This window comes from Canis lupus, chromosome 2, assembly GCF_048164855.1.
Source record: "Canis lupus baileyi chromosome 2, mCanLup2.hap1, whole genome shotgun sequence".
NCBI lineage: Eukaryota > Metazoa > Chordata > Mammalia > Carnivora > Canidae > Canis > Canis lupus.
Genome location: NC_132839.1, coordinates 33,986,559 through 34,008,595, shown reverse-complemented (window position 1 = coordinate 34,008,595; position 22,037 = coordinate 33,986,559). Strand labels below are relative to the sequence as shown.

General features: G+C 39.1%; 1 protein-coding gene across 1 annotated transcript in view; it reads right to left on the bottom strand.

Annotated features, from left to right (window-relative positions):
- The window catches only part of OCA2 (OCA2 melanosomal transmembrane protein), a 440,201-nt gene that overhangs the window by 126,464 nt on the left and 291,700 nt on the right, over positions 1-22,037 (bottom strand). Inside the window, exons 22-23 of the mRNA XM_072795366.1 lie at positions 21,622-21,715; positions 12,734-12,827 (exon numbers count right to left, since the gene is read on the bottom strand). Coding sequence (XP_072651467.1) covers positions 12,734-12,827; positions 21,622-21,715 — 188 coding nt within the window. The remainder of the gene's footprint in view (positions 1-12,733; positions 12,828-21,621; positions 21,716-22,037) is intronic.

Genomic DNA, 22,037 nt, shown 5'->3' with positions numbered 1-22,037 from the left:
AAGTGCTAAAACCAGAAATAGGCAAAAACATGAAGAAATAAAATGATAAAGCAAAAGACCAAATTGCATCAGAAATGAAGATTAAATTATAAAGTGTCCCAGAAAAATACAATCAAATGAAAATTTAATAAGGGACATTGAAGAAAGAAGGAAAGCAAACAAAGGAGTAAAAATAAATTAAGTAATAAGATCAGTTCAAGGGAAGGCAGTTCAAATGGAAGACAAGTCAAGAATATCCAACAAGAACATACCTATGAAACAATTAATATTAACACTTAAAACTGATCCAAAACTTTCTGAAACTAAAAAAAGAAAAAAACAGACTTGCTTCTACATGCAAGTAGAGCCCATGAGATACCTGAGAAAATTGACATGAACAGGCGAATCCAGAGCATATCTTAGCAAAATTAAAGGCACTTTAGCCTCAGCTCCTCACACGCTGCACTTGCAGCCAGATCTCACACACAGAGCATCCTGGTATCAAGTGCTATCTACAAGCCAGGCAACAGCCAGAGGAGGAGCCACAGACACTGAGACTCCAAGGCCGTCTTTCATCCTGTCTTCCCAGAAAAGAAAGTGAAATCCTAGTGAAGGAAATGACATGACCATTTAATTCATTGATCAGTACAGGAGCTCCTGACTGCCTACCTGGTGCTTTTCCTTCCAGTCATATTTATTTTAAATGTGCTTAGACTGAAAAACTGTACTATATTGCATCAAATAAAAGACTGTGAAACACTTCATAATTTGCCATTAAGAAAGAAAAAGTTTGGAGAGGCTGGGAAGTAAGTAGTGTAGGAAGACTCTAACCTCACCTCCTCCCACAGATGTAACTAGATAACAAATCAGTCAGAGAACCACCCAAAGACTGGCAGAACAAACCCCTCTAGAACTAAAGGTAGAGAAGAGGCCACATCAAAGAGGGTCAGAAGGGCAGAGATGTGGTGGGGAGCTAAACAGATAGCAAGCAGGCCATCTGCCAGAGGGAGATGCCCTGGGTACAGAATAGGGAGAGAAACAAACTATTACACTGGGAGCCTACATGGGGAAGATGAATCCCAATAACATTTGGCTTTGAAAACCAGAAGGGCTGAATTTCATGAGTTCTTACAACCAGCGGGACTTAAAACTTGGAAGTTAAAAAACCAGCGACCTGAGACCCAGGAGAGCCTGAAAGGCTATAGGAAACTGAGTCCCTGCTCTTAAAGATACAGCACAACAAATGGCCCACAGAGTAGCTTGAAAAACATCTGTAACATATGGGAGGCAGAGTTACTCATCTCAGAGCATGTCTAGGACAGAGACCATTGAGAGACTCCTCCAGGAAAAAAGGAGCCAGCAGCTGCCATTTCCCTAACCCCATTCTCCAGCATAAACACAAGCCACCTGTGGGAACTGGTATAGCACCAGCATTTGCTAACTAACTTGCTTATGCCCCCTCCCCATGCTTCAGTAGATCTGCCCTCTCCAGTCAGGCCTGCCTCAGTCCTGGCACTATAGGTCTTCTCCCCCAGAGGACCAGGCAAACCTTGCTAACACTGCATGCCACACATGTGCAGATCTCCACCATCCAATAAACTCTTGCCTGGAGCCCATCCAAAGCACTGATACAAACCTAGCACTATGCAAGAAGTCCCAACAGGGGCCAGAACCTTCCAAAGTGACTTCTGCCCCAAGGAGAGGGAAAGATAAACACACACAAGTCAGACTGCAGCCCTAGACTGCAGCCCTGCCCACCAACAAAAGCTTCTCAGGACAACATAGGGAAAGCACCAAGCAGTTTGGCGCTACCACATATCTGGCAAACACCTGGGCTGAGTCAACTCAAGCCCATGGTGGCCCCAGACTGGCTCATTACCACCACAGGCATCAAACACTGCCCATCATGGGCAAAGAGTTACTGCAGACAACTTGGATGAAGGAAAAAGCTAAGCCACAATAGCAGGATTCATACAACACACACAGGACATACCCCCAAGCACCAGGTTCCAGTAAATAGAGGATATTGCACCACAGGGCACTACAGACCTCTTTTCATAAGGACACCACTTAAAAAAAAGGTTTATTTATTTACTTTAGAGAGAAAGAGAGAGCATGCAATCAGGGAGAGGGTTAGAGAAAGAAGGAGAGAGAGAGAATTCTCAAGTAGACTTAGCATAGAGCCCAGTGTGGGACTTGATCCCAAGACTTCAAGATCAAGACCTGAGCCAAAATCAAGATGGCTACCAAACCAAGTGAGCCACCCTGGAATCTCAGGACAGCACTTTTAAGAGCAGAAAACACAGCTGACTTTCCTAACACAGAGAAACAAAGAGACTTAGACAAAATGAGGGGACCGGGGAATATGTCCCAAATGAAAGAAAACAACAAAATCACTGCAAGAGAGAAATGGAAATAAGCAATATGCCTGATAGAGAATTAAAATATTCATCATAAAGATACACACTGGACTTAAAAAAAGAGTGGAAGATATCAGTGAGACCTTTAACAAAGAGATAAAAAGGAAGCAATCAGAGATGAAGAACACAATAAATGCATTTAAAAATATGTTAACTGTAATAAATAACAGACTAAAGGAAATAGAAGACAACTCAGTGACCTGGAGGACAGAGAATGGGAAGTAACCTGAGCAGGTGAGAAGAAAGAAAATTGTGAAAAATGAGAATATAATTAAAGAACTCAGCAAGACCATCAGGTGTAAAAACATTTGCATTATAGGATCCCAGAAAAAGAGAGAGAAATGGGAGAAGATAATTTGTTGGAAGAAATGATAATTTAAATACTTCCTAAATGTGGGGAAGGAAACAGAAATCCAGATCCAGGAGGCACAGAATGTCCCCAACAAAATTAACCCAAGGAGGTGCACACCAAGACATATAATAATTTTAAAAAGTAGTGATAAAGAGATAATTTTAAAAGGAGCAGGAGAAAATAAAAGAGTTAATTACAAGGGAAACCTCATAAGACAATCAGCAGATTTCTCAGCAGAAGCTTTGCAGGCCAGAAGGGAGTGGCATGATATATTCAAAGTACTGAAAGGAAAAAATCTGCAGCCAAGAATACTCTATCTAGCAAGGCTATCATTCCAAATAGAAGGAGAGAAAAATAGTTTCCCAGAGAAACAAAAACTAAAGGAGTTTATAACCACTAAACCAGCCCTATAAGAAATGTTAAAGGGAACTCTGGATGGAAAGGAAGACCATAAGTAAAAGTAACAAAAGTAGAAAGCACAAAAGCAGAAAAATAAGTATATCTGTAAAAATCAGTGAAGGGACTCACAAAATATGGTATCATATACCTATAATGTGCCAGGGTGAAGAATTCAAAGAATGGGTTCAAACTTAAATGACCATCAACTTAATATAGACTGCTATATGCAGAAGACTACTATATGCAAACCTAATGGTAACCACAAGTCAAGAACCAGAAATAGATCTGCAAAAATAAAGACAAAGGAATCCAAGTATATCACTAAGAAAGCCAGCTTATTGTGAGAAAAAAGGGCGAGAGAAGAAAGGAACAGAGAAGAACTATGAAAACAACCATTAAACAAGTGACAAAATGGCGTATATATCTTTCAATAATTACTTTGAATGTAAGTGGTCCATGCCAATCAAAGACATAGGGTGATGAAAAAATAAAAAAGCAAGACCCACCTACAATACTGTCTATAAGAGATTTATTTCATACCTAAAGCTACCTGCAGATTGAAAGTGAGAGGATGGAGAAACATTTATCATACAAATGGAAGACAAAAGAAAGCCAGAGTAGCAATACTTATATCAGACAAAATATCTTTAAAACAAAGACTATAAAAAAGAAAAAGAAGGGCACTACATAATAATAAAGTGACAATCCAACAAGAAGATACAACAATTGTAAATACTTGTACACCCAACATAGGAGCACCAATATACATAAAGCAGTTAATAAAAAACATAAAGGAAGTAACTGATGGTAATATAATAAAAGTAAGGGACTGTAATACCTCACTTACATCAACAGATAAATCATCAACACAGAAAATCCACAAGGAAACAGTGGCTTTGAATGACACTGGACCACTGGACACTGGATTTAAGTTATATTCAGAACATTCCAATCTAAAACAACAGAATACACATTCTTTTCAAGTGCACATTGAACATTCTCCAGAATAGATATCACATATTAGGCCACAAAACAAGTCTCAACAAATTAAAAAAAAAGATCAAAGTCATACTATGCACCTTTTCTGACCACAATGCTATGAAACTACAAACCACAAGAAAAAATCTGAAGAGTTTATCTTTGTGTATGGTGAAAGAGAGTGGTCTAGTTTCATTCTTCTGCATGTGGATGTCCGATTTTCCCAGCACCATTTATTGAAGAGACTGTCTTTCTTCCAATGGATAGTCTTTCCTCCTTTATCGAATATTAGTTGCCCATAAAGTTCAGGGTCCACTTCTGGATTCTCTATTCTGTTCCATTGATCTATGTGTCTGTTTTTGTGCCAGTACCACACTGTCTTGATGACCACAGCTTTGTAGTACAACCTGAAATCTGGCATTGTGATGCCCCCAGATATGGTTTTCTTTTTTAAAATTCCCCTGGCTATTCGGGGTCTTTTCTGATTCCACACAAATCTTAAAATAATTTGTTCTAACTCTCTGAAGAAAGTCCATGGTATTTTGATAGGGATTGCATTAAACGTGTATATTGCCCTGGGTAACATTGACATTTTCACAATATTAATGCTGCCAATCCATGAGCATGGAATATTTTTCCATCTCTTTGTGTCTTCCTCAATTTCTTTCAGAAGTGTTCTATAGTTTTGAGGGTATAGATCCTTTACATCTTTAGTTAGGTTTATTCCTAGGTATCTTATGCTTTTGGGTGTAATTGTAAATGGGATTGACTCCTTAATTTCTCTTTCTTCAGTCTCATTGTTAGTGTATAGAAATGCCACTGATTTCTGGGCATTGATTTTGTATCCTGCCACACTACCGAATTGCTGTATGAGTTCTAGCAATCTTGGGGTGGAGACTTTTGGGTTTTCTATGTAGAGTATCATGTCATCGGCGAAGAGGGAGAGTTTGACTTCTTCTTTGCCAATTTGAATGCCTTTAATGTCTTTTTGTTGCCTGATTGCTGAGGCTAGGACTTCCAGTACTATGTTGAACAGCAGTGGTGAGAGTGGACATCCCTGTCTTGTTCCTGATCTTAGGGGAAAGGCTCCCAGTGCTTCCCCATTGAGAATGATATTTGCTGTGGGCTTTTCATAGATGGCTTTTAAGATGTCGAGGAATGTTCCCTCTATTCCTACACTCTGAAGAGTTTTGATCAGGAATGGATGCTGTATTTTGTCAAATGCTTTCTCTCCATCCAATGAGAGGATCATATGGTTCTTGGTTTTTCTCTTGCTGATATGATGAATCACCACCCCGATGTTTATAGCAGCAATGGCCACGATAGCCAAACTGTGGAAGGAGCCTCGGTGTCCAACGAAAGATGAATGGATAAAGAAGATGTGGTTTATGTATACAATGGAATATTACTCAGCTATTAGAAATGACAAATACCCACCATTTGCTTCAACGTGGATGGAACTGGAGGGTATTATGCTGAGTGAAGTAAGTCAGTCAGAGAAGGACAAACATTATATGTTCTCATTCATTTGGGGAATATAAATAATAGTGAAAGGGAATATAAGGGAAGGGAGAAGAAATGTGTGGGAAATATCAGAAAGGGAGACAGAACGTAAAGACTGCTAACTCTGGGAAACGAACTAGGGGTGGTAGAAGGGGAGGAGGGCGGGGGGTGGGAGTGAATGGGTGACGGGCACTGGGGGTTATTCTGTATGTTAGTAAATTGAACACCAATAAAAAATAAATTAAAAAAAAGAAAAAATCTGAAGATCACACATATATGGAGGTTAAATAACATGCTACTAAATAACAAATGTGTCGAATAAGAAATAAAAGAGGAAATTTTTAAAATACATGGAGAAAAACGAAAATGAAAACACAACAGTCCAAATCTTTGGGATGCAGCAAAAGCAGGAAAATTCAAAGAGGGTTCTATGATGGAAGTTTATGGCCATATAGGCATACCTCAAGAAGCAAGAAATTTTTCAAACAAACTAACTTATACCTAAAGGATCTAGGAAAAGAACAACAAACAAAATGCTGAAACAGTAGAAAGAAGGAAATAATAAAGATTAGAGCAGAAATAAATGAAATAGAAACTAAAAATAAAATAGAACAGATCAATGAAATCAGGAGCTGGGTGTGGAAAAAATCCACAAAATTGGTAAACCTTTAGCTAGACTCATTTAAAAAAAAAAAAAACTGACAGGAGACTCCAAAAAACAAAATCAGTACTGAAAGAGGAGAATTAACAACAGACACCACAGAAATACAGGGGACTGTTAGAGAATATTATGAAAAATTATATATAAACAAATTGAACAACCTAGAAGAAATGGAGAAGTTCCTAGAAACATATGACTTCCCAAAACCAAATCAGGAAGACACAGAACATTTGAACAGACTGATTACCAGCAATGAAATTGAGTCAGTAATAAAAAAAACTCCCAAGAAAATAAAGTCCAGGACCAGATAGTTTCACAGGTGAATTCTACCAAACATTTAAAGAAGCGTCAATACCTATACTTTGCAAACTACTTCAAAAAATAGAAGAGGAAGGAAAATTTCCAAATTCATTCTCTGAGGCCAGCGTTACCCTGATACCAAAACCAGATAAAGACATTAGAAAGAAAATTACAGGTCAATATCTCTGATGAACATACTTGCAAAAATCCTCCACAAAATACTAGCAAAGTGAATCCAATAATACATTACAAAAAAATCATTCACCACAATCAAGTAGGATTTATCCCTAGGTTGCAAGAGTGGTTCAATATTCACAAAGCAATCAATGTATCAATGTGCTACATCACAATATGGTCACATCTATAAGAGAAAGGATTTTAAAACTGATCATTTAAATAGACACAGAAAAAGCATTTGACAAAGTACAACATCCTTCCATGATAAAAGCCCTCAACAAAATAGGTTTAGAGGGAACCTATCACAACATAATAAAGGCCACACATGAAAAACTGACAGTGAACATCACCCTCAATAGGGAAACGCTGGGAGCTTTCCTCCTAAGGTCAGGAACAAGAAAAAGATGTCCACCTACCTTACTATTTTTATTCAACATAGTACTGGAAGTCCTAGCCACAACAATCAGACAAGAATAAAAGCATCCAAATTGGTAAGGAAGAAGGAAAACTTTCACTATTTGCAATGACACAATACTCTTATATAGAAAACTAAAAACACTACCAAAAACTGACTAGAACTGATAAATGAATTCAGTGAAGTCACAGGATACACAGAAATCTGCTGCATTTCTATACAGTAATAGTAAGGCCCCAGAAAAACATTTTAAGAAAATAATCCCATTTATAATTACATTAAAAAATAAAAATACCTAGGAATAAACTTAACCAAGGTGGTGAAATACATGTATTCTGAAGACTATAAGACACTGATGAAAGAAATTGAAGATGACACAAACAATTGGAAAGATAGATATTCCCTGCTCATGTAATAGAGAACACATATGGTCAAAATATCCATACTACCCAAAGAAATCTGTAGATTTAATGCAATCCCCATCATTTTCCACAGAGCTAGAACAAACAATCCTAAAATTTAGATAGAACCACAAAAGACCCTTAATAGCCAAAGTAATCTTGAAAAAAAAGCTGGAGGTATAACAATTCCAAATTTCAAGTTATATTACGAAGTTGTAGTAACAAAAATTGTATGGTACTCAATGGAATATAATAGAAAGCCAGGACAAAACCCTAAGATTATATGGTCAATTAATTTTCAATGAAGGAAGCAAGAATATGCAATGGGAAAAAGATAAGTCTCCTCACCAGTTCATGTTGGGAAAACTGGACATCTACACGAAAAAGAATGAAACTGAATCACTTTCTTACACCATATGCAAAAATAAACTCAAAAATGTGTTAAAGGCCTACCTGTGAGAAACAAAACCATAAAAATCCTGGAAGAAAGCACAGGCAGTAATTTCTCTGACATCAGCCATAACAACTTTTTCTACATTTGTCTCCAAAGGCAAGGGAAGCAAAAGCAAAAATAAACTACTGGGACTGCATCAAAATAAAAAGTTTCTAGACAGCAAAGGAAACAACCAACGAAACTGAAAGACAACCTAGTAAATGCCAAAGGACAAATCCAATAAAGCATTAGTATCCAAAATATAAAAAGAACTTATAAAACTCAACACCCAGAAAAAAAACAATCCAGTTAAAAAATGGGCAGAAGACATAAACAAAATTTTCCCAAAGACATACAGATGGCCAACACATATAAAAAGATGCTCAACATCACTCAACATCAAGGAAACGCAAATGAAAGCCACAATGAGATATTACCTCATATTTGTCAGAATGGCTAAAATCAAAAACACAAGAAAAAAATACACAAAAAAACAAGTATTGATGAGGATGTGGAGAAAAAGGAACCCTCGTGTACTGTTGGTAGGAATGCAAAGTGGCATAGCCCCTAGGGAAGACAGTATGGAGGTGTCTCAAAAAATTAAAAATAGAACTAACATATGATCCAGTAATCATGCTACTAAATATTTACCAAAGAATACAAGAACAATATTCAAAAGGATATGTGCACCCCTATGTTTATAGCAGCATTATTTTCAATAGCTACATTATGGAAGCAGCATAAGTGTCTATTAATAGATGGATGGATAAAGAAGATGTGGTATACATATACAATGAAATATTATTCAACCATAAAAGAATGAAATCTTACTATTTGCAATGACATGGATGAATCTAGGGAGTATAATGCTTAGTGAAATAAGTCAGTCAGAGGAAGACAAATGCTATATGATTTCTCTTATATGTGGAATTTAAGAAACAAAACAAATGAACATAGGGGAAAAAAAGACAAACTACAAAACAAAAGAGAATGTTACCAGAGGGGAGATGGGTCAGGGGATAGGTGAAATAGGTGCTTAGGATTAAAGAGTACACTTATCATGAGGAGTAATGAATAACGTATAGAATTGTTAAATCACTATATTGTATACCTGAAACTAAAAACATCGTATGTTATCTGTAATGGAATTAAAATGAAAAATTTAATTAAAAAATTCATTTAGCTTGCAACTATATGTTGGGAAATTTATCATTGATAAACAAGAATGAAGCAAAGTTTTATCTGTGAAGATATTCAAAACAGAATTATGATAACAAGGAATAAGAAGCAATCTACATGCCCAACAAAACTAAAATAGTGATATATCTACATGTAATAGGTATAAATATATTCCATTTGGAAAGAATAACTAGTGGCCTGGTAAAATGTTCACAATATATTATGAAAAATAAAAGGTAAGACACAATGAAATCAAAATTTTTAACAAGTTTATGTGTATCATGAGAGGAAGGGAAAATGTAAGAAAATGCAACAAATTTCAGTGGTTATTTCATGGCAGCAAAATCACAAGTTACTTTTATATTTTATTCTTTTTCTTTTATATTCCCCTTGGAATATATACTTATATAGTCAAAAAATTAGTAATTTTTAAAAAACAAAATAGTAAGTCAACATTTTGCACTGTGTATCACAGGAAGCCATATTTTGTGAAAGAAATTTTGAAATGAGGTAGATTAAAGTCAATTTAGTGCATTTGCCACTGCAAACTAAGAATTTTATGCAAATAAGGACTGAACAGTTAGATGACCACTTAATGACCATACTGCTTTGGTTTCTGAACAGCAAGGACTTGACAAGAAGAATGATCAGAGGTGGAACCATACAGAAATAAGATATGGCTCTTAAACACTACTCACCAGAGAGACATTTTCCCTCCATCTAAGAAGGTGGATGCAATTCTTAAGGCTGCTAGCTAATGCAATTTTGGAGGAGCTGTCAGTCTTGCCCCAGTCTTTCTGAGGCTTCCACAGTACCTAGCTTTTGCCACTGTCACTCTGCACACAAGATGCACATATTGAATAGAAATATAAGGCCTACCTTGGAAAGTTCAGTACACACAATATATCACCTACTGGAGCTGAACTCTGAGCTCTGGGCATGATCTGAGTGGCTGCACACTAACCCTTTCAGTCAGGTAGATGTCTTGATTATTATTTTTATTATTATTAGTTTCAGGGGCAGAATTAAGGGATTCATCAGTTGCATATAACACCCAGTGTTCATTATATCAAATGCCCTCCTTAATGCCCATCACCCAATTACCCATCTCTCCACCCATTTCCCCTCCAGAAACTCTGTTTGTTTTCTAGAGTTAAGTCTCATGGTTTGCCTCCCCCTCTGTTTTCGTCCTATTTTATTTTTTCCTCCCTTCCCTTATGATCATCTGTTTTATTTCTTAAATTCTACATATGAATGAAATCATATGGTATTTGTCTTTGACTGACTTATTTTGCTTAGCATAATACCCTCTAGTTCTAGCCATGTCATTGCAAATGGCAAGATTTCATTCTTTTGGATGGCTGAATAATATTCCATTGTTATATACACACCACATCTTCTTTATTCATTCACCTGTTGATAGACACATGGGTTCTTTCCATATTCCTGGTTATTATATCAAAGTTAAGAAAATATCAGACCAGCATGTATTATTTTTTGTTTTTTAAAGATTTTATTTATTTATTCATGAGAGACACAGAGAGAGAGGCAGAGACACAGGCAGAGGGAGAATCAGGCTCCCTGCAGGAGACCAATATGGGACTTGATCCCAGGACCCTGGGATCACAACCTGAGCCAAAGGCAGATGTTCAACCACTGAGCCACCCAGGCGCCCCAGACCAGCATTTATTGTTGCCCTAAAAATCCTCTAATCTTTTACGATATTAATACGAGGCCTCTCAAGCCTCCTTGTGAGACCAACCAGTGTTGAGTGGCCATGTGAGTATATTGTTGAGTCCAGTTAGAAGACTTTGGCCAACCAAAGAAGAGGAGACTAGGGATATGTTAATGACAGCCTTCCAGCTTAGCAGAAATTAGGAATCCATTCCAAATGAGGAAGCCCTGGAATTTGAGGATTCAAGTTTATATCTCCCGTTGCTGTCCCTCTTAGGTCACTTGCCTCTGAGCCCGCTTTCCTAGCTGTGCTCCAGGAATGAATCCTTACTGCCTCTGCAGCAAAGATGAGATGATAAGTTATACTGGTAAGACCACTGCTGTATTTGCTATAGTGAATGCTGTTCTCATTAAGAAAACTTTTGTCTGGAGGACCTGAGTGGCTCAGTTGGTTAGGTGTCTGCCTTTGGCTCGGGTCATGATCCTCGGGTCCTGGGATCGAGTTCCTGCACTGGGCTCCCTGCTCAGCAAGGAGTCTGCTTTTCCCTGCTCTGTCCCTCCTCCCTGTTCGTGTTTTCTCACTCAAATAAATAAATAAAATCTTTTTTAAAAAAAAAAGAAAACTCTTAAGTGATAGGATTACTCCCTTTTATGCTTAGCAGACACTGATGATGCCTAAATAGGAAGTGGCAGTCAATTGCTAAGTTTTAGATCCTGTTTCAGCAGTGGGGTAAACAACGTGTGAGAGTCCTCCCAAAAGATTCATGTTAGTATCCCATGGCTCACTGTCCAGCCTTGTCCCTCCATCCCATGCCCAAGTCTTCCAGGAGTATCAATTAATTAATTTTAGTGTCCCAACAAATTGTCAAGAACTATTAGTGACTCATGAACAACAGAAATGGTCAGTATAATAAGTCTGCCAAAATTCAGTGCTATATGTAGAGACTGATGTTGATTCTTACCTGGGTATGACAAGTGAGGTTTTATCCTCAAGCCCAACCCAGCCAAGTAGTGCCCTGCAGAAGCCTGAGGTCATAGCTTCCACAGGATACAGGTCACACTGCCCCTCAGGTAGAGCTGCTATTCCAAATCTTAAGCAGGGTTGGTTCTGAGAATCATCGCTATGCATACCTGATCTGTGAGTTGACAGTGTAAGAACTTCAAAAGAAATCTTGCTCAACACCAAATGAATGTCAGTTCATTTTAGCAGCACCATTTTATGGGGCCTACCGGTACCTATTCTGTCCATTCATATGCTTCCAAAGTACAATGGTGTCATATGAAAACAGGCATGCAGGGAGTCAGGACCCCAGCAAGGACTCTGCTCTCTTGGAGCACGTTCTCTTTTGCAGGAGCAAGCAATGGTGGCTCTTCCCCATGCTGGGTGTCATCTCTGCATGCCCTCCTGATAGGTGCCTACACATGAGTGCCTGTTCCCTATTTGCAATATTGCTGGGTCCTTTCAAGTACAGGCTTTTTCACTGGGCAGTCTGGTAGGGGATCTTCAGACTCTCAGTAAGCACCACAGTCATAGATAGTCAAGGCACAAATCACTGTTGGAATTTTCAAGAAAACAATATAAACCATCCAGCAAGCCCACAACCATTTCTTGACCCCTAGACTCAATCTGAATTATTCAGAGTATCTAAATCATGCTCTGTGTTATGAAGGTAATCCCAGCAATAAATTTTTAATGTGTGTGGTTTTTTTTAGCTAAGTTCACCTACACTAACATATCTCTAATTGCTAAAAATAGGCTTATCCTGCTTATCCTAGTGTTTAACAGTTTGCATTGCTATTTTTTTTAATTAAGTGAGTTTAGGGATTAAACAAAGAGAAATTTAAAATGAGTTTTAAAGTACCTGAAAAATTCCATGAAAGAGAATCCATATCCATGCTGTTCTGCAATTCCTGCACAAACAACATTTGCTGATGCTCCAATCAGTGTCCCATTCCCTGGAATCAAAATTTTAAATGTAAAATAAAATCTCAGTTTATCTTGGTGGTAGCCTTCTATTCTTTTTTGTTCTGTGATATTTGCATCATCTCATAGGATTCTGATTTGATGATTACATGTACTATCAAAGTGATTACTTTGCAAATATCTGTTAGAAATAAAACACTGACAACCAGAAAATAAGTTCACTGTAAATACTGTAATCCATTTACAAATAAGACTACAACTGCTTTATGTGGTAGAAAACAGGAAATGCTAAGGAGAATTGGCAAATCACTGTGGCACATGGTGGCATCTATCTTTTAGAGGAAAATGTAAGCCAGACTAACAACCATAGGAGAGAACAGATGTTTTCAGAGCAGTAGAATGGGATCTCAGATAAGAACCACCTTCCTCAGGACTCCAGGCCCAGACAACCACCAGTAAACACGGTCTGTGGATGGAAAGATGGATGCAAACAACCAGGATAATAAAATGCCTCTCTGTGTGAGCCTTTTTTAACAGTGGGTACATGATCTGTGGGGAATTGTAACCTGCACGTGCATACATACTGGTGAGGCCTCATGGTGAGGGCCAAGGCCAGCGACCAACGTGACTCATTCAGGGAAGGGTGAATTTGCTTGGTGAAACAATCAGCATCTTCTAACTCCCAATCACAGAGATCAGGGTTCAGGAATAGGCATATAACTTAGGCTCAGCCTATTTTACTCAGTTTTGACATGTATGCATAAACCACTCAGGAAAAGACTCTGTTTCCTAAGGTCTGTTGAGCTGTGAGGCACAAATCTGGAGCTGCCTACTGCATATTGGCACAAGGGAGCAGCCTCTCTGAAATTGGACAACATAAGGAACAGAGCAGGAGGAGGAGGACCAAGGGTGAAATCTAGGCTGTATACACTGAGCCCCTAAGTGTCGCCTTTTCTGAGAACCCAGCAACATATTATTTGTGGGTCTTCTGGAGCACTGAGCGTGGAGAGAAGTACAGAATAAATAATCTCAGAGTAACATGGACTTCTGGATTTCTCCACTGGAAGAGACACACAGACTGGGGCCTTGAGAGTCTTTACCCTCTCCTTGAAACACACAGCTGGCAACACAACCACCTGTCAGGCACGCAGCCCAGACTGCCTATGCAAAGGCTTATGAAGGCAAGCTCAAGCCTCATCTTATTCTCTCTGCTTTTCCTCCATAGAAGACTTAGACTAGGTTTGTTTTTGTTTTTGTTTTTTTCAGTGGAAGAAATGGAGTGAGGAGTCCAAGAGATCCCAGAGGGCTAGAGGGATCCCAGGAGAGACCCCAAAGGGAAGTGGAGGTATTCCCGCCATGAGCAGGATTCTACACAGTGTTGCTAACTCTGAGATTTAGGCCCAAGTGCCAGGACGAGAGAGGCCTTCAGGAGCCAAAGGCAGCCCAGCTGTCAGCCAGCAAGGGATGGGGACCCAGTCTTAGAACTGTAAGGAACTGGATCCTGGCTACAATCTGAGTGAATTCAGAAGCAGACCCATCCCAGAGCTACCAGAAGAAGCAGAGCCTGGGGATACCTTGATCTTGGCCTCATGAGACCAAGTAGAGACCCAGTGAGCTACCCTTATCTGGAGTACAAGAAATATGAAAGAATAGATAAAGTTTGTCAATGTGTTATGGTAATGATAGAAAAGGTCATGCAGGTGATTCTAGGATTCCAGGACCATTTTGAGACCTCTTATCTCAGACACCTGCTAGAGCTGAGTCTACATTTTCAATTCAGTTCTAACAACTGTCTCCACCCCCTTCCTAATTTCCGTTCATTTCTTGCTAACTTCCCAACCTTAGGCAGCTCTCCCTTCTACCCCAGCAGGCTGTCTCTGTGAACAAATCAGCTCATATCCTTTGGGGCTCATGGGGCTCATGGGACTCTACTTCCTAGAGAGGTAGGAGATGCATAGCAGGCATGAGATCAGAGAGGCCAAGAGAAATGCTCTGAGGGCTGGGGTCACCAGGCCATGGCCAGGTAGTAGGGCTTCCTCAAGGAAGAGGAGATTTAGGAGGCACCAAGAGAATGAGAAGGCACAGCCAGCTTCAACAAGGCAAGGGGACATATGCAGGCCTCAGTGTGGAGTGAGTTCTGCTAGAGAACAATTTGAGAATGACAAGACCAGATGTCTGCTCAGTGTCTCCTCATGAAGACATTCTAAAGGTGTGGTACCTCATCTTCCCCATGACCCCTAGGGTCCCCAATGTCCCTATGAAGAAACTAAGGCACAGAAAGGCAACATGGTGAAATGTTGGGGCTGGGAAGTGATGAGCCCAGGACTAGAGCCAGCTGTTTTGACTCCAGAGGAGGATCAGAGAGGGAAAAGCTCAATGTGCATGACATAGGCCCAAGGCCTTTCTGTAGACAGTCATGCAGGTCGTCTGAAGGTCTTAAGAAGGTCGTAATGTACAAATTCCACAGCAATGATGGCCTCACTCAGCCTCTTCTTGGTTCTGTCACACCAACATATCCATCCCTTCACCCTGCCAGCCAGCTGGCTCCTGCTATCAGTAAGGAGACCTGCTGATGAGGTTCCACACCTTGGTGAGCCATCCTGCCCTGCAATTATTTCCCAAGTCTGCCAAAGCTATCCCTACAGGAATGCCCATGATCATCAGATGGTCCTGTCCTGCCAGCCTCCATTGCAGAGCATGTACCTCAGTGCCAGGGTGGTGTTTTCCCTGTAATCTCCAAGCACTGCTACTCCAGAACTTGACATGGTAAGCCCTGCTTCTGGATAGCATGGAGCTTAACACATGGCCCAGGGTACGTTCAGCAAACTGTGTGAACTCTAAAACTAAAAAGCAACACTTTTCTTCTCTCCTGTTAGGGATTAATGATTGAAAGAAATAGCCCCTTATTTCCAGTTAAAATCCTATTGCCTGGATCAATACTATCTTGTCATACTGTAATTGGTATGAATTCCTCAACTGCAACAGACCACTTGCCAGAAAATGAAAGGCCCTTTCTATTTCCTTCCTTTTGCCAGGGGGCACTGGCTCAGTAGGTAAATTTGTTCCTGAGCACTTCTGGATCTGGGAAATGGAATAGGAGAGTTTCAAAGATCTAAGGCAAGGGATAGAATCTTGGTCTTCTGGCTGCATGATGAAGAGGGCTGGAGAGAGGGGTAGAGTGAAGAGCCCCATGGCTCAAAATCTTTCCTTAGAAAGAATATGAGGCAGAGAAACGAGCAAGGGCTGGACTGACTTCTCTCAGTAAGGCAGTTGTTCAGCTTTTGTATATCTGACTCCTAGCCACCTTTTCAGGAATATAACACAGATGGCACGATGGAGATTGCTATTCCTCCAAAAGCCTTTTCTGCACTGGGATATGGCCTCATAGCCTGAGATCCTTCCCCAGATTTGCCTTTCAATCACCCCTTTGCAGGAAGTCATTCAGCCTCCTGAATACCTCATAACCTGGGAAGTGGTACTTTAACCTATTAAGTCTCACTGATTACTGTTTCTTTCTTAAAAATTCTTTATTTCAATTCAATTAATTAACATATACTATATTTTTAATTTCAGAGGCAGAATTTAGTGATTTTCAGTTGCATATGACACTCAGTGCTCATTACATCAAGTGCCCTCCTTAATACCCATCACCCAATTACCTCATCCCCCTCATTCACCTTCCCTCCAGAAAGCCTCAGTTCATTTCCAGAGTTCAGCATCTCTTATGGTTTGGGTCCCTCTCCATTTTCATTTTATTTTATTTTTCCTTCCCTTCCCCTGCTCATCTGTTTTATTTCTTAAATTCCACATATGAGTGAAATCATACGGCATTTGTCTTTCTCTGACTTATTTCAGTTAGCACAACATGTGCTATGTCATTGCAAATTGTAAATTTCATTCTTTTGGATGGCTGATTTTTTTAAGAAAGCTTTCAGCTATATGTATCAGAAAACCTGGATAACAGTGATTTATACACAATGGAAAATAATCTCCTCCCATGTAACAAGAAGCCTAGGGACAGAGGGCTGCCAAGCATCAGGTCAGTGTCATAAGTAATTTCACAAGTGGGTCTTCACAATTTTTTTGGCCTCTCCCACTCATCACAGATGGTTTCATGGTCATATTTAAGGTAGGAAGTATGGAGAAGAACTGGTATCAATACATTTTTATCAAAGGGGTAAAATCTATGTTTAGAGGCTCCCAAACAGGTTTCCCTCATATCTTCTTGGTTAGCAAAATGAGACAAACAGTGCAGATGAGCTACAGAGCAACTATTAACAGTAGAGGGACACAAGAGAGAAGAGAGTAGGAGCAGTGTTGGGTTAGCCAGACAACGGGCCCTGCACAAGTGTATTGGAAACAGAGTATATCAGCAGGTAGAGTAGAAAGAATGCTAGATTTGGATTCTGAAGACCTCCATCAAAGTCTCAACTCTGCTAAACCGTGTAATCAAGAGTGATCACTGATCAGCTCTGTTATATTGATTAAGCTGTTTTTGGTCATGAGAAAGGAAGATTAGAAACAGTATGGTGTTGGTAATACAGAGAGTTTATCTCCTCTGACAGGCAAGTCAAGACTCATTGTTAGTTGCAGGTTTCAGTGGTGTTTTTCAGGACCAGTTATCTCCACTTGTATGCTCTTCCACTCATCAACAGACTTGGCCCCACACTCAGTCTGGAAAGGGCTCCAGGCCCTTTCATTACCACATGACAGAAGACAGTATCCGGAGAAAGAAGCAGGAGCACTCTCTTGCCTAAGATTTGTTCTCAGGCTCAGGGAAATCATTACCAGAAGGCCCTCTATCCCCACAGAATAACTCCCTCATGCCTCCTTGACTCCAAATGACTTTGGCAAGGAGCAGAATGCACCTGGCTACCCCTGCCTTATCATCACTGGGGAAGAGATGTAGGTGAGTCAGTAACCTCTGAATAAAATGAGGATAGTCACCACCTTTCCTGATTAAAAATATGAGGGTACTATTCAAATGTCAATGGTTGTTGTAGCAATTTAATAAGATGCTACCAGACTTTCTTATGGTACTCCACAAATGGCATGTGTTCCATGTGGTAAGGAGAAAAAAGCCCTAGGTGTCACTAATGAGGCTCAGGCCTCCTTTCCTGCTTCCATTTATAGAGGAGCAAATAGGTTTTGGTATGTGCATGTGAACAGCTGTTGCCTGTGTTGGCATGTCTGGGTAGTCCTACATGGAAAGATGATATATGGATCTAGAGACAAAACAACGTTTTCAAAACTATGTTTCATTTTTGATGGATATTTTATAAGTTTATAAAGAATCTCCAATTTAACATCCTTTATCAGCCAGTCCAAGTTGGATCAAATATGCCATGCTCTCAGACCACTGATAATTTCCCACTTGACAGGCAACATAAAAATTAACTATATGCTGGAAATCCCTTTGGCAAGTGGAAGAAACACCTGTCACTCGAGATCTGAATATGACCAAAGGGAAGAAACAGGTTTTAATGCAGCCACATGTCTCCTGGATTGTCCACAATCCCTAGGTAACTTTGAAAAGACAACATGCATGCTTGGACCTAAAGTCGTCTTCATTTTTATTTGTTCTCTATGTTTTAACCAGTAGATATTTAAATTATCTTTAAAATTTATTTTTAATACAACTAATACATGGATATGGCAACAAATAAAATAGAAAAGCTTGAGAGTCAAGGAAATTAACAACCGTAGCATATTTTACGAGTAGCTAAGACTTCCAAGGTTGGATGTGGGTTCATTCCAACTGGGAAACTCAGTCAGCAACATTTATACCATCCAGACTATGTAAATGCAACCCCTGTAAGGCCAAGACCATTTACCATCTACCAGGACCACGGGCCAATCAAGTCTCATTTCTTATGTTCTATCATTTGCTTAAAGTCGTGTTTCATTTTAATTTGCTCCAAATTTGAACACTATTTTTGTGCCATTTTTTGCTAAACCTAGTAGTATTTCTAATTTCTTGTTCTCAACATAAAGAGACCTTAGCCAATAAACTCTGGAGCTGGGCTGCTAGATTCCCAGCTTTAAGATTTACTACTTGTATGACATTAGGCAGGTTTCTAAGCCTCCATAAAGTTCCAAAATTTCACAAAGATGGCATTAGGTATGTATCCACTCATGTGCTGCTTCTACTCAGGAAAATTCACTTCTATTATTTTTTGGATAAATTCCTTCCTTCATTTCAGTGTCTTTCCTGAGATTTTTCTTAGAAGTCAAATATTGGATTTCTCATAATGAATTTTTATGTGTTTTATTTTTATTCTGTAATTTATTGTTTATTTCCTTGACTTTATTTTTCAGTCAGCCTATCTATCCATATTTAATTAGTTTAGTAATTATGGATTTAATCAATAAGAACATTCTTCCCTCTGCCTTTTCCTTTTTCTATTATTGCAACTGAAGTTTTATTTGAGGTAACTGTATATTCACATGAAGTTATGAGGAATAACATAAAGAGATCCCATGTATCACTTACCAGTTTCCTTCAATGGTAAGGTAATTCAAAATCATAGTACTATATCACAATCAGAACAGTGACATTGATGGTCAATATACAGAACATTTTCATCACCAAAATGATCTCTCCTATGGCCCTTTTACACCTGGACACACTTCCTTCCACCTTGCCCTGTACTTAACCCCCACTAATCACTAATCTATTCTGCTTTTCTACAACTGTATCTCTTCAATATCATATAAATGTAATCAGTCTGTAATCTTTTGATACTGACTTTTTTTTCACTCCATATAATTTCCTGGAGATCCATTAAGGTTACTATGTGTGTCAATTCATAATTTATTTTTACTGTCAAGTGGCATTCCGTGGTAGGGATGTACCACAGTTTTTTTAGTCATTTACTATTGAATGACATCTGGTTTATTTCTACTTTTTGGCTATCACAAATCAACATTTTTACGTAGGTTTTGAGTTAACATAAGTTTTCATTTCTCTAGAATAAATGCCCAGTTGTACAATTGCTGGGTTTTATGGTAGTTGCAGGTTACGTTTTTTAAAACACTGCCAAACCGTTTCCAGAGTGATGGGACCACTCTATAGCTCCAATGATAAGTGTATAAGTGATCCAGTTTCCCCACATCCTTGTCAATACTTGGTGTTTTTGCAATTTTTTATTTTAGCCATTCTTACATATATGTGATGATATCTTACTGTAGTTTTAATTTACATTTCTCTAATGGCTGCTTATGTTGTACATCCTTAAAAATAGTTAAATTGTACATTGTGTGCCATGTACATTTTACCACAATTTTTAAAAAAGTAATTCCAAACTCTGAGTCGATGAAAGAGGATCCCTTACAGAGTAAGTATAAAGTTAACACTCAGCACAACTGGGTATCTGCAATCCAGGAACAAGTGTCATTCAATGACCAGAGCTACTAGGTTAAAAAGATTCAAAGCCTTAATACATTTATTATTCATTACAGCTGAATCCCTGCTTTCAAAGGTGCCTCAGTCAAAAGGCATTTATATGTATTTTAGGTTATTAGTCATGTAAATGGTCCATGTTAACTTCTGTCCTTGATAATCCCACCCACATTCATTCTACATGTTCTGGGGAATCAGCACTAGCCCAAGAGGCTTCTCACCTTTTGAGACCCAGCTCAAAGCTTTCCTCTCTGGAGGACTTTCCCTGAGATTCCCTCTAGGCTCTGTCTGGGACCTCTAAGTACTCTGTGCATTCCTCCATGAGAGGACACATCTGTTTCAGGTGTAACCTTAGCTTAGGTCACTATCTCCCCACTCAAAAGCAGAATTCAGGTTACAGCAGATGCTCAGTAAGGTTTAATGAACAAAGTCCCACATAACAGACATATTTCCAGGTGCCCCTAGATTCTGTTTCTATCACTGATGTTAAATGTAGCTGTGAATACAGTTATTGCTTTTCCTGGGGCTAATGCTTAAATGGGGGCCATTTTACCAGATCTATAGTCTCATAAGTAATCGAAGTCTAAGTTGCTGAATTAAATGAATTAGCTCCCTCCAGAAATCATAGCGACTTTACTGAATTACACTAATCCCCCTTTATAAACAAAGAGATAAACTAAACAGAGAGTTATTGATTTCATAGTCAGAGTGTAATCAAAGAATGAAGCAAGCTGGATTACCTAAGCATGCCTGGATATAAGAATAAAAACTTTAAATGTATCTGGTGTGTTTATCGAAGATTCTCCAAAATCCTCTTGTGTTCCCTAAGGTGATTATGCCTCCTAAAAATGAGAAGGACTCTAACACAAGCTCCCTCAAAAGATGATCAAAACCCTTGTTTGCTCACCAGAGGTTAGTCTCTTTTGATACTTTCACTAATTTACTTCTTAAATTCTCTAAAGGACAATTCCCCTGTCCAAAAAAGAATAATCTTTCATCCTTTTTCTTACTCTTAAGTTAGAGTCTCTAGATCTTTATTTACTGATTCATCTTCCCCCCAACCCTTTATGGAGGAAATAAGAAACTGCACTGAAGATGGTTTCTGATTCAAAATCTGTTTCTAAACACAAGCCACATCTGTGTGGGTGAAGTATGGGTGCAGCGTGGGAGCACATTCACTTTGAGATTTCAGTAATGATCATCCTCAGGCTGCAGTCTTAGAATGTCAGGGGAAGTTCTGCAGAGGGCGGGAAGTGACAAGCTTACAGAGGAATAGAAGAGCTCTAGAATTGCTTCAGTAAAAGCTGAAGATGGCTTTTGACTCAGGAAATCATCCAAACTCTCCTTAATTTACCTTCATGTAAACCACCATGTATAAACCACCACTTTGAGGTCACTTCTGTGAATGCATCACACCCCCTTACCTCCCAGGCAGGCTCCAAGGGCCAGGGCATATATGAGCGGCGGTGCAGGCAGGCTGACCTCAGGGTCTTGGATGAGGTTCAGGAGCACAGGAATCTGTAAAGGAAAGGAACACTACAGTCAAATACATGGAAACCCAGAAGAGTTTCCCTAATGTGACTGATTTACAAAATCTAAAGCACTTTTTCATCAAACTGTAAGAAGCATAGGATGTTCAACAGGAAAACAAAGTAAACTTCAGAATCCACAGAACCTTGAGTTTGAGTCCATGGAGATGTTTTTGTTTCCAGCCATATGACCAACCAGCTAATCTTGGTTTTCCTCAACTGCCCTAACTTCTGTTGTGGATCCTAAGTGGCATAAAGTCCTGTAGAACCTCTACAGTGGCTGAGACCATGACTCTTACCATCTAACCAAC